Source organism: Drosophila gunungcola, unplaced genomic scaffold (assembly GCF_025200985.1).
Source record: "Drosophila gunungcola strain Sukarami unplaced genomic scaffold, Dgunungcola_SK_2 000148F, whole genome shotgun sequence".
In the NCBI taxonomy this organism is placed as follows: Eukaryota; Metazoa; Arthropoda; class Insecta; order Diptera; family Drosophilidae; genus Drosophila; species Drosophila gunungcola.
In genome coordinates, this window is record NW_026453309.1 from 100,064 (window position 1) to 113,038 (window position 12,975).

Sequence of the window (12,975 nt, forward strand, 5' to 3'; positions counted from 1 at the left end):
TGCACTCGCCGGATACGGCCCATTGATTCGAGAAGTGTTTCCAAAAAAGCGTGGACTAATTAATGATACAATTGTTCCAAATAAGATATTCAAATATTTTTCATGCAACTAAGAAATGATATATTACAATAATCAATGCTACATACTTTAGTATTTGAATACACTTCAAAAGTATAGTTCTAAAAGTTTTTTTTTTTTTGCTTTCTTAATTTAATATATATTATAAATATTTCAAATCTTTTTGCTCTGGAAAGTATATATGTATTGCCTTTTTGAGTAAAATATAGTTGCTCAAATACTTTTCAATCGGTTTAAAAATATTACATTTTAAAATTAATATTAAAATAAATTAATACATTGTATTTAAACTTAATTTTTTTGGGTAAAACTCAGTATCTATATTTATCTAGATCAGCAATCACATAAATGGATTCTATTGAAAGGCTTGTATGTATATAACTCATACGTCATGTTGTCTTTGCTTAATAAACAATTTAAAAAGTAGTCAAAATATGCAAAAAGCTTTAATATATTTCACTTACACTTTGTAAGTGTCCGAACCAATAATTTAACAACTTTAAAATATGAGCTTTGGCTAATTGATAGTCATAAATTGTGTAAAACAGTTTGCAATTAGCTCGAAGTAATTATAGCTTCACCCAGAGATAAACCCCATAGTAAAATTCATATATTTGAATCTAACATTGTTTTCAAAATTTAAAACTTACTTAAAGTGAACTCAAAACATGTTAATGTAATTATTAACATATTCAATTGGTTTATCCAATAAATAAATTGAAGCTAAACTAATGTAACTAATGTTTTACATACTTAAAAATAAACACAAAACAAATCAGTACCGAAAATATTTAATTCAATGTGGAAATATTTTGATTTACCATGATTTTCCTCTGGGTGTAGTACTTAAATTTTAAATTATTTTTTGAAACAAGGTGTATTCCACACCTACTCCTCCCAAAGTTGAATTAACTACGTACAGGGTATGGGGCACTTAATGATATGCACTCATTGATCGCCGATAAGCCGTATGGCCGAGATACGGGGAAACGGATACGGAGGGTGCTAGTGCTACTCCGGTAATACTCACTCACTGACACATGTTACACATGCTTGCCACTTACGGGTTCGAGTGGGCCATGAGCCCCCAACCTCCTCCAAATCCTCCAGCTGCATCCGAACCGCGTGTTTTTATTACGTTTTGGCACACACAAAATATATGAGCGTGGGACCTGGACAGGGGCACCTCATGGCTCTGGCTCAGCCATATAGATATAGATATAGATATAGATATAGCCGCTAACCGATTTGGTTTATTACACCTGATGGCCAACGAAAACAAATTTAGCGGCAGACAAAACCCATTTATCCCTGCGCTATCTATATGATTTCGGCTATATGGCCACAATATCCTCTATCGCCACTTCAATCCCATTATCAAGATACTCCACACCCCTGGATTTTTCTAATCCCATTATACGCACTCAAGATTCAAGGTAACATTAAGATTATGAGTATTGCAAAGGGATTACTTAAGGCCAAAGTTATATCTCACCGATCGGTGAGTTGGTTCACTTGAAAACCCATCAAGTAATCAGCACAGCCCATTGAAAGGTCGCTAATCAAAGATGGAAGTAAGATATAGATATAGAATCATATCAGGTGAGTTAGGCGCTGATAAGCCAGATTTTAATCAGTTCTTGGCCTATAGCCAAAGCACTTCAGATATGACAGATAATTCTGTTTTGCGGTTTGCAACGATTAAAAAATGTGAAATGAGCAACGACATTTTATTGATTTGCAAAAAATGAGGTTTCTAAATAGTTATTTTGACAATTGTATAAGCTAGCAAATTGCAAATCTAAATTACTATTAATAAAATCAGTTTATGCCATCAAAATAAATACTGTCCAAGGTAAATATATATATATATATAGGTAATTATTTTATTAAACAAAATTCACACAGATTTCTTAGCTCATTTTGATGAAAACTTATTAATATACGTATAAAAAATACAACATTTTTAACCCTTTTGAAACGTTTAGATTATTACGTTTCAATGAGGTGAATATTTAATTTTTTTAATCAGTGAAAGTGCCTTTTTTCATGTATAATTTCTCTGCTTTCAATGGCAGCTCCCCCATGGAATTCCCAATCCATCATACACCTGTCAACTCGAGAGGGATGAAATAAAAGCCTTGTTTCTGGGGTATTCACCCGTATAACCATCGATTCCCCAGGGGTGAATCGAACGTGGCCACAGGATTGTACATATCTGTATAAAATAGCACAATGATTTATTTGATTCTCATTGACAATAGATTTGGAGCTCTTCGTGGATTACTCGTAGGTATAAAGCACACTATGCATTTAAGTATTATGTTTTTGTCTGTATATTGATGTCAGCGCAAGTATGTATATATATATATATATAAATGTATATATATAATATAAATTGTATATAAATATAATGTATATGTAATATGTCTGTGTATATAAGTATCAATGTATTAAGTTAATTGCTTAGCGTAAAGCACAGAGAATTTTGATATGAGAATGGCTAAGAACAATCCTGCATGCGGTATCGGACTTCAACTGGATCTAGCTGCTAAGCACTAGTAACTAGTAACTAGCAAACGGCATCTAGCATCCTCCACTCCAACGTTAATGCAAAGGCAACAATGAAAAATCGGCAAACAAGTGACTAGAAATGATGAGTAACTCTCCCTGAATTGAAAGTCGCATGGTGGTGGTGGTGCTGTTGAGCATTGTGTGTGTGTGTGAGTGTGTGTTGGTCCTTGTCCCCTAGTGAAATACGTCCATGAACGGAAAGTAGGCCTGCTCTGGCTCAAGGAGATCCACCAAAAAGCAGACAGTGCCTGCCACGCCCTCATACAAACTGTGCGGACGATCTGGTGTCCTGGCTCGCAGCTTGAACTCCGCATCGGTCAGCAGCTCCATGAACTTGTGCGCCCTGTACAGGTACTTCATCTCGTTGGTCAGCCGGAAGAGGAGCAGGAAGACATAGCCATTGCCGGCCACGCCGTGGCAGATGCCCGGACCCTTGCGCAGGAATCCCTTCTTCCAGACCATGTCCGCACAGCGGCGCAACGAGGACAGGTACTTCTCCTCCTTGAAGATCAGATAGGCCTTGGCCAGCACATAGACGGCGCCGGGTGCCCCATGGCACCAGTGCACCAGGCGCTTGTCCCGTCCCGAGCGCAGGTCCTCCAGGGCCACCGGAAAGTTGCCATCCTCGTCCTGCAGCTCCAGGAAGAAGTCAATGGAGCGCTTGATGTCGCGCAGCTCGGCGGCCGGTGCCGAAATGGGTATGGTGCGGAACCAGGGGCTGTCCAACAGCATGTGCAGGATGGCACACAGTCCGTGTGCGGCGCCCAGATACTCCGTACCGTGGTACTGGTACATCAGCGGGCACGGCGAGTTGTTCAGCTTGCTGTACTCCCGCCCGCTGGTCACGATCAACTGGCAAATGGAGATCAGGTCGTCGTCGGTGATCTTCTTCTCGGGCAGCACATCGTTCAGCCAATAGCAACCGGATAGATAGCCAGCCCGGCCCACCAGCACCTCGTCGCAGCCGTATTTGGTGTGCATGAACTCCTTGCTGGACGGGATGCCCGACTTGAAGTTGGCCAGGTCGTTGGACAGCTCCTCGGTGTCCTTAACCGCCTGTGAGATGGCCGCAGAGACGGCATAGATTCCGGCATTGCCGCACAGGAAGGAGTAGCGCTCGGCAGAGCGCTTCTTGTATCGCTTGGCATTCGACTTGGCGTTCCGGATGAAGGCGGCCGCATGCTCCAGGGCCGGATAGAGATCCCGCGTCTGCTCACAGCTGTTCAGCTTCCAGAACATGAAGGCTATGCCCGCATTGCCCACATACAGATCGCCACGGTTGTCCTCCTCATCGTTGTTCGGATGACAGTGCTCCAGAATGGCGTCCACATAGGTGCAGATCAGGTTCTTGAGGTGCTCCTCGTCGCTTGCAAATGGTGTGTTCTCCCCGCCGGCGAAATCGGCAAAGGGATTCTTCAGGTAGCGACGCTCCATGTCGGTTTTCTGGCCAGGATTGGCCTTGCTAATCACTTGACCTGTCTGCTTCTGTTCCCCTCGGGCTGCACTTCCAATGGCAGCTGTTTGGGTTAGTAATGTTCATTAATCTATTATGTTATAAAGTGAGTTATAAAGAAATCGATTTGCCGGCTTTAAGGGCGCGGCCATGTGTCTGGCCACCACCACCTCCACCTCCTCCTCCTCCACCAAATCCGGCAACACATCCCCTAGGAAAACTCACCTGTCTCAGGTGGAAACGGCAATCGGGATTTATTAGAATACCTCCTGGCAATCAATTGGACCTGCAAATTAACCAATATTGTATAAACTACTTGCACTACTTTCGTTATATTATTACCTATTACCAAAATGTGAGCTGTGTTTTCAAGTCAGGAGAATGTTTGTCAAGTGTTCAGATTTGGTCAATTGGTGCGACACTTTCCTCACAGCCACCTGAATTGCGGAAAACTTGGACAACTGATTTACAACTGCCAAGCTGCTCAACTTGAAAAATTTAAATAATTCCTGGCATTTTATATGCTTAGTCCTGTCAAAAGAAAGCTGAATGAAATATCGATGTGTTATCGATGAATCGCAGGTACAAAATCCTCCAGCCATCGAAGTTTAAATATTAGAAAATAGTTTGGGAAAAACGAATTATCATATGAACAAGTTACAAATTATTATTAACTATTATCTAGTTAACTATATTATCTTTCAGCTATCGATAACAGCTTTTCCAGCTCTAATAAAGGTAAATATCGCTTAAAAGCTCAATATTTACGAAAAAGACATTTTCACACCTGGCACCTTTTGAAAATATATATTTGTCTTATTTTAGAACCAAGTACAATATTTAAGGACTGTTTATAAAACTAAAATACCTCTAACGAGGATTTATATGTATATGTACATGAAAAGGTGTTTTTAAATACGCAAAAATATGCTTTGCAAATATTTGGCTTTATTTTCAATCTGAAGAGTCAGAATATATGACTTTATAGGACTTCAAATAAAATTAAAAATCCAGCTTTGTTAAGCCTAACATAACCCAAATTTGGTTAGAAAAACACAAGGTTCTACATTCTGCTTATCAACTCGGTCGATTTATATTAACAACAGTATAAATATATATTATGCTTGCATCACATGGTGTCGTTTAGTGCTCACTTCCTGCGCTGACCACCACTCAGAATAGTGACGATGCGGATGAATATGTTCAGCACATCCATATAGATCGACATTGAGCTGAAAGAAATTGGCACATTTAATTAGATTTCAGCATGGCAAAAACGAGTAATTAACTTACGCGTTGATGGGATCGAAGGGAGTATAGCTATACTGGGGATGGACCTCAGCACGACGCACCATCCGCTGGGTGTCGTAGAGCAGGAATCCGCTGAACAGGACGAGACCACCGTACAAGGACATGGAGGCTAGACCTGCGGAAAGTAAATTTAAGGGGTTACCACCACTTGCAAAGCCAAAATTTCAGATTTTCATAAATTTACTTTTCGAAACGTACTTAGCTATTTTATACAATCAATATATCATCTAAAAGTACGTATTTTATAAGCATTTTAATTTAAAATTGGTCTTTAATATAAAATCTTTGTTAATAGCGTAGTAGAAAAAGTCTTCGGGGGTAGCTAAGTGATCCCTTTACAAGGATATGAAACGATTTTGGTGATAAATCTAACAAAACAAATAAAATAAAAATCTTGAATAATCATTATTTTTGTGTTTAATTTTTTTTTATAAAAAATTACTCAAAAATTTCCATTTTCATTATAGAAAATAGTAAAGATTTACAATTGCATTGTTATTTGTATTTACAGAAATGCATTGTTTGGACAAAAAAAAAAAGATTTTGGTGTAAAGCATTCTTTCTAGGATCATTAAAAATGAGTAAATTTAAAGAAAATCCTTATTTAAGGTCCCTAAAAAATATACAAATTGTTTTAAAATTTTTGTTTTGAGTCACACTTGAAGGTAAGATTTTTTTCAGCTTAATTTATAAAAATAAAGAACTACAATATTTTTTTAAGTGTTAAATTAGCCAGTTTTTAAAAATATCGGCAGGAAATGTTAATATACTTAGTTAATAAAAAATGGTGGTAAACCCCTACTAGAAATTAGCTTTCTTATCGACTAATTTGTAGACTTACCGGCGCCCAACGCCGTGGTGGGCGGCAGCCACATGGAGGCCAGCGAGGAGGCAAAGACCACGCCCAGGCCGATGGCCAGTGGACCGCCCATGAACAGGAACTTATCGCTGGGGGCACACGCGGCGATCGTGGACAGGCCACCGACAATGCCGCCCGTGTAGAGGGCGGCGCGCGTGAGGATTGGTCCGCCCACGAAGCAGAGGGGTGCGATAACGGCGCCCAGGATGGCGCAGTGCACCGCCCAGGCCAGGTGCTTGGCCCCCAGGCCCGGCTGGTACTCAATGGAGCGGGCCACCGCCCCGCTGCCGATGACCAGCGCCAGCGAAGCAATGGTCGCCTATTTGGGTTAAGGTTGTGTTATGTTCTGTTGTGTCCGGTGTGGAATGTACAGGATGTTTTGAGAGACTCACCACGATGCCGCCACGAGAGGCCAGCTCCAGCAGGCGGTGCGAACGGAAGACCGCCGCAGCAGCGGCTGCGGTCAGGACGCAGGAGCCGCCGAAAAAGGCATAGGTGCTCTGGATGCGATCCCTCACATACTGGGGCCACATGCTGCAAAATGGAAATGGTAAGTTTGACATTTTTGCAATTTATATCGTTTATCTAGTTCTTCATAAACAGATTAACAATGATCAAAGACTGCAGTTGACCAACTTGTGTATATAAAGTGTAATAATTAAGTATAAAGCAACAAAAAATGTTATCTTCTTAAGTACAGCCCTAAATCTATTAATCCTTTTGTTAAATACGCAATTAAATTGTTTTAACAGTTCAAAAAAGTATTTAGGCCACAAATTAATCATGTTGGTTTTTTTTAATGAATTTATAATCTAGGTAGCGCTATTAATTTCAGCAAGACCTCAAAATTTGGTTTAATTAAATTTAGGAATATTGAAAAGTAAACAGATATCAATTTACATCAATTAAAGAGCTTATTTAACAACGTTTTGACTAAAATGGAAACTATTTCAGTTAAATGTTAATATTAATTGTTAATATTAAACAAAAAAGCAAATGATCATATTTTAAAAGAACACATCTAGATGTATTTCCGTAGGATGAAATCTTTACCACTTAAACTGTGGCATATGGGGCTTTGTGGTATTTCATGAAAATGGTTTTTAAGACATCATCTTGAACATACATATGCCCTATAAATTGGTATGGTGCCTGCATATGACGGGTGCATATGCAAGACCCACTCACATGGCGTTGTCGGCGATGCTGGTGTGTTTGCCCAATCCCACGCCGTAGTAGCAGAGGGCGCCCAGTCCCACGGCGGCTGCTCCGGCGGCGGCGCCCTTGCCCATGGAGTAGGCTGAAGAAATCCGGACAGCGTGGGATTAGAATTGGTTACACAAGAAGGGACAACCTATAACCTTACCATTGGCACTCGGTGGACCCATCAGTTTCTCCTTGAGCGAGGGAGTCCTCAGCTGCTGCTGCTCCACGGGAGCACGGGTGCGAACTGGGCCGCGGGCATAGGTGCGCACCACGGAGAGATTGGGATTGGGCCGGAGCAGCTGGGCCGGAGATTGGGCCAGGATTTTGAGGCTCCCAGCGGGACGGGCGGCGGAAAGTGCCAGACGCAGCAACATTCTGGTGTTGTGATGAAATTCGGTTGCACTTCAACTGATTCTCCTCGGCTGATTATATATTTAGCTTGAATTTTGGGCTGTCCTACTTGTTTCCTTAGTGTGTTGTCCAAATAACTATGCCTGTTTCCCGCTTATGCGTTTTTTATACTTTGTTGTTTCGTAGCAATTTCTAGCAATTCGGTTTTAGTGATGACAGCTGGCGTGCGGAAAAACGTATCGATGAGTGACGCAATATATCGATAAGTTCTGTCAATAATCGACAGGGCGCTAAGTTCAAATGCTATTTTAACCATTTTTTCCCTTTAACATTGAATTTAAAGTTTTCCTATTCATAACAAATATTATTCTTATATGCTATTTTCGACAACTTTAAAAATTGTAGATTTTATTTCCATAAGAAACTCAGTTTTGAGCTTAATCTCTTAGCTTAAAAAAATATATAGTCACCAAAAAAATTGCTTTGAACTTCACAAAATTGTATTGTAAGAACTTTGTTAGTTTATATTTCGTCAGATGATTCCGGTCAGCCAGTTAAAAAGATGGGTTTTGAAGCCGATTGGTTACCCTGATTTCAATAAGTTCAAAAAATTTAAATTGCAACAGCCTAACAGCTATTCAAGAGGCTTTTCAACTTTTAAATTAATTACCTAATTAGTGGTTATTCTGTAATAATCTTTGTTTTATTCATCCAACATATCTATTACAGCTGCATTAAATCTAACTAATTCTAAGCTCACACAATCACAATATTAAGGCGAATAACAGTGGGCATTAAGTGGTATTTCCAGGCCACTTTTCACACCTGATATTTTTTCACCGGTGCTGCGGGAATCTGCACCGACGGACGCGTTGATCCCTGTCCGATCACTATCACCTCGGTGAGATGGGAGTTTCGCTGCGTTCCGTAGTGATCGTACGTGTTGGTCTTCTCCATGGTTCCCCCGGCATACGACTCGTAGCTCTTGCACTCGTACAGTGGGCAGCAGCGGGGATATTCCGTATTCGATCCCGGGGGCGCAACTGGTCGGCAGTCACCCTCAGTCAGATTCGGCACCTGGCAACTGGGAATATATTTTTTTATATTTTTGTGGGATATAAAATATCAATCACAATAACGACGGTTATTTTTAGCAATCGTACCAAAAGCACCCTTATTATAGCAGCCTTTACTTTAAAGGATACAAATCTACACTTGTTAAAATTTAGCTTCTACAGAAAAGGGATTTTTTTCCATTTGCGGTGGCAACAAAATTTACAGATTTGTTTTTACTTTATAGGGTCAAAAATAAACTAATTTTACCGGTTACATCCCCTTGGTTTAATACCCCAAATGCACTTTTTTTAAAGAAATGAACTGGTCATTTGTCATATATTGATGTCCCTACCTTTGTTTATTATTATATATGTATGTATGGCCCGTCGAAAATATTAGAAAGATGGGTTACATTTAAATTTTTGGCTTTTTGACTCGCAGGATATGTTTTCGACTCACCTGTCCTCCCAGAGCTGCAGCGATTCCAGGCACTGGACACGGACGCACTGGCCCTGTCGCGTGAAGACCTCGCCTATGTAAAGCTGCTGACCCGTCAGCGTGTCCATGCAGAACTGCTGGTTGTACACATATGCTGGCAAAAGGGGAAAGACGACCATTATTCCAGCAACCACAAATGAATGTCAATGCAAAGTTATGTATTTTAAAAAAAACTAGTCCTAAATAGAATAGCCATTTCTTACGGCGATAGGGCATTGCCGCTTGGCTTCCCCCAATGATCAATGACGTCAGCAGGACTATATATATAATATTGTGGAGTGAATCCATTTCGGAGGACTTTCGATACATTAACAGATCGGCAGACAAAAGTAGCCCGACGTTTGCAAAGTTTGGCGCACAACTGAGATCCGTGCGGTTAATCTTCCTTCATTTTTATATTAAAAAAACACATTTTATAGTGTTTATTTGTATGAAATCACACACTTACGACATTTGCGCGCTTTCTTTACAATAAATTTAACAATTTTTACTCGAATCTGCTGAATGTTTATGCGTACTGGACCACTAACAGTGCGTTTCATAGATATTTAGACGATCATTCCGATTTTTATCAAAGAGTATCAACAAACTGAAATAAATTGACGTGATTTTTAGGGCATAAAATTATATACTTTTTGAAGTGTTTTTAAATCGCCATTTCCTTCTGTGACAGATACGACTACGACTTTTAGAATAAGATAAAAAGAAGAATTGCATTAATATAATAAAAAATCCTATTTGTTTAAATGTCTTTCAACAAAATGGTAATCATTCAAAAATAAAGTTCATTGGTTTTTTTTTTATTATCATTCATGCTTTCGGTAAATTTGTAGAATATTTTAATAATACCTAAGGACTTACAGCTATGAAACGCACTCTACAATTCTGTGCTTATCGCCTCGCGGCAATTAAGGAAAGAACAACAACAACGATTCATAGCAATATGCAAAAAGAAACAAATATCGGCCAACAGTGTGTGTGTGTAAAGTACAAATGGACGTCTGACCTATTGTTTATCAGCCAGAATACTTATATTCCCCATGAACAGCTGTGTTCAGAAAAATAGCACCAATTGAAAAAGTATTATTTCTTCGGAGAAAATTTTAAACTTGATTATTAGAATTAATTTTTTTAGTTAGGAATAATTTGTACTTGAAAATTATATTAACTTAAAGTTTTCAACAATCAAAATATAAATAAATTTATTGGAATTATATGGAAATGATTTAATTGCAATATGTGCATTTTTTTTTTTGGTTGATAAATAATAACCTTAAAAGGGTTTTATTAAATCGACCGCTGCTGTAAATTTCTACATGCACTGGCATTTTAAAGTTCAATTTTAAGAATTTGTTTATGTTTTGATTTGGATCGCTCCACCGCTGGCTCCTGGCGATCATCCAATGCCATTAAAGCCATTATGCAGACAGTCGGGCACTGGGGCACGAATGACTCACTACTAGAAAAAAAGCATTCCCAAGAGTTTTGCATTTATATTAAGGTGCTTTAAGCAAAGTCCGAATGTATTAATATGGCCAAATATAAATATTACCTATGTAAATTTTGATGGTAGCTAATCGGTTTGAGTAAAAAGTTACACAAAATGGATTTTTACCAGCGCAGGTAAAAAACTATGTTCTTATACAGTTGATTAAAGAAAATAGTCACTTGTTATCATCATAAGCAGTTTGAATTTTTTTTAATAAAGTCAATATCCATGCTACAAGCCAGTGCTCAGATTGAAATTCATTTAACATACAGTATTTCCGGGATTTTCCCGTTTTCGAACAAACGGCAATTTGATTCACATGTGACGGCTGTCTAATTAAATGTATAACACGTAACCGGTAAGCGGATTCATTGAGAATCTCCGGGGGAGATAAGCCCTCATTCCATCCCAAGTGGCTAATCAGTGCGTCGTCCAATCAATTCTAGAATTTTTCAATCGATTAGAGCGATTTCGATGACCTCGACGACCGCGGGTGAAATTCTGTAAAGAAATGCGCACACGAGTGCATCTTGGATGTCTATGGGACATCTTTTCCGGCTGAAAAATCCGTAAGCACGCTACTTGAAGTTCAAATCGGAAACGGAAACCGTCACGAAACCCTTTACTTTCCCTTCCTTTCTCGGTTCAATTTAAGCAGCTTCAAGTTTTAGCGGAGTGAGTCATGATTTGCAAAAACTTGTGTTTAAAAAAGTTGCATATTTTTTTGGCGTTTAAAATACTTAAAAATTCTGTATATTGCATATTTATCGGCTCAAAAGGTTTAAACAAATGAAGATCTTTTGGCTGATTCAAAAAGCTTTCGACATGTTTTGTATTTGGAAGTAAATATTGGCAGTTTGTCATTAAAATTAAATGCGCCTAAACTAATTTTATATATTAGTATCTACTTTTTTTGTGCAATTTAATATTTCGGTCTATTATAGTAAATGTGAAATATGTTTTGAAGTGGATATCAACTGACAAAAGTAATTCCGAAAAAAATGTCATTCCAGCATCTATAATTAATCCATTAAATTCATTATTAATTACTTAAATTAAGCAAGTGCTTAAGAATGTATTTTTTCTTTCTGCGTTCAAAGCTTTTACTTTTTTGTTATTTTTCAAAGGAATACACTTCGAGCTATTTCTTTCACAAAATCTTTGGAAGACTTATATTCTCTTTTGTGGAGGTTCATTCCTGATTGAATTTAATTATTCGTGAGCGTCAACTGTTGCATGTGATCAATTAGCTTCAATAATCAATTTAAAAGTAATGTTAGGGCTTAGTTAAATGTGTTCATAGTGAATCAGCTGAAACATTTAAATAAATTTGCCATCGCTTTTATTTATTGGGACATATAACTGCAAAAAGCGAACAAGCAAGTCGATTTGCCAATGGGAGAAATTTGACTGTGTTTTATATGTGGGAAAAATAAAAAGAAAATTTATGTTATCGGAAATTAATTTGTGGCCCAGCCAAAATGAATCTTGTTTAAACATAACGAAATCTTTTTTTAAATCTTCATTTCATAAACTATTACCGAATCCAATTTATCAAAAATGTCATTAGTTTAAAAGTTTCTGGATTTTATTCTTAGAAATACTCTTAATTTTTAAAATAATAAATATGCCCCCTGAAAATAATCGAGTTTTTGGTGGCGCCATCTGCCTGAAAGTTGCCATTAATGCTCATTACTTCTAAAATAATGTCCGATTTGAGTAATTTTTTTTATGAGGCGATGGATATTGACTGAATAAACACATACAACTGCATAACTGATTTCTGTCAAATCTCAGAGTGCAATGAAAGACTTTCGCGAGTGAGAGTGGGCGTGGCCCCATTTTGAAATAAACTTGCGCTGCGTGTGCATATCTAAAATCTGCATTTTAAATCCCTAATCTCTAGCTTTTATAGTTTCCGAGATCTCGGCTTTTATAGTTCAAGTCATTTGTTGATCCTGATCAATAATATATATATAGTATAGGGTCGGAAACGCTTCCTTCTACCTCTTACATACTTTTTAACGAATACACTATACCCTTTTACTCTACAAGTAACGTGTATAAATAAATATATGTATAACATATATATTTATACAG

General features: G+C 38.2%; 3 protein-coding genes across 4 annotated transcripts; all 3 read right to left on the reverse strand.

Annotated features, from left to right (window-relative positions):
• Positions 1–2,301: 2,301 nt before the first annotated feature.
• Positions 2,302–4,663, reverse strand: LOC128265727 (lanC-like protein 3 homolog). 2 transcript variants are annotated; one of them, XM_053001927.1, is made up of 3 exons: positions 4,455–4,663; positions 4,331–4,391; positions 2,302–4,169 (listed from the first exon to the last, which is right to left on the reverse strand). In XM_053001927.1, exon 3 carries the CDS (start codon positions 4,084–4,086, stop codon positions 2,827–2,829), a length of 1,260 nt encoding a protein of 419 aa, XP_052857887.1. In that variant the 5' UTR covers positions 4,087–4,169; positions 4,331–4,391; positions 4,455–4,663; the 3' UTR covers positions 2,302–2,826. The 2 variants fall into 2 exon arrangements, with proteins under 2 accessions (XP_052857887.1, XP_052857888.1); XM_053001928.1 differs by having other exon boundaries at positions 4,448–4,663.
• Positions 4,664–5,166: 503 nt separating this feature from the next.
• Positions 5,167–8,052, reverse strand: LOC128265729 (growth hormone-inducible transmembrane protein). Its single transcript, XM_053001929.1, has 6 exons — positions 7,642–8,052; positions 7,464–7,575; positions 6,668–6,809; positions 6,258–6,594; positions 5,399–5,531; positions 5,167–5,337 (listed from the first exon to the last, which is right to left on the reverse strand). The coding sequence occupies exons 1-6, from the start codon at positions 7,853–7,855 to the stop codon at positions 5,256–5,258; spliced, it is 1,020 nt and encodes a 339-aa protein (XP_052857889.1). The 5' UTR covers positions 7,856–8,052; the 3' UTR covers positions 5,167–5,255.
• A 461-nt stretch (positions 8,053–8,513) lies between these two features.
• LOC128265721 (uncharacterized) lies at positions 8,514–9,764 on the reverse strand. Its single transcript, XM_053001918.1, has 3 exons — positions 9,590–9,764; positions 9,348–9,480; positions 8,514–8,916 (listed from the first exon to the last, which is right to left on the reverse strand). Exons 1-3 carry the CDS (start codon positions 9,693–9,695, stop codon positions 8,652–8,654), a joined length of 504 nt encoding a protein of 167 aa, XP_052857878.1. The 5' UTR covers positions 9,696–9,764; the 3' UTR covers positions 8,514–8,651.
• Positions 9,765–12,975: the final 3,211 nt, after the last annotated feature.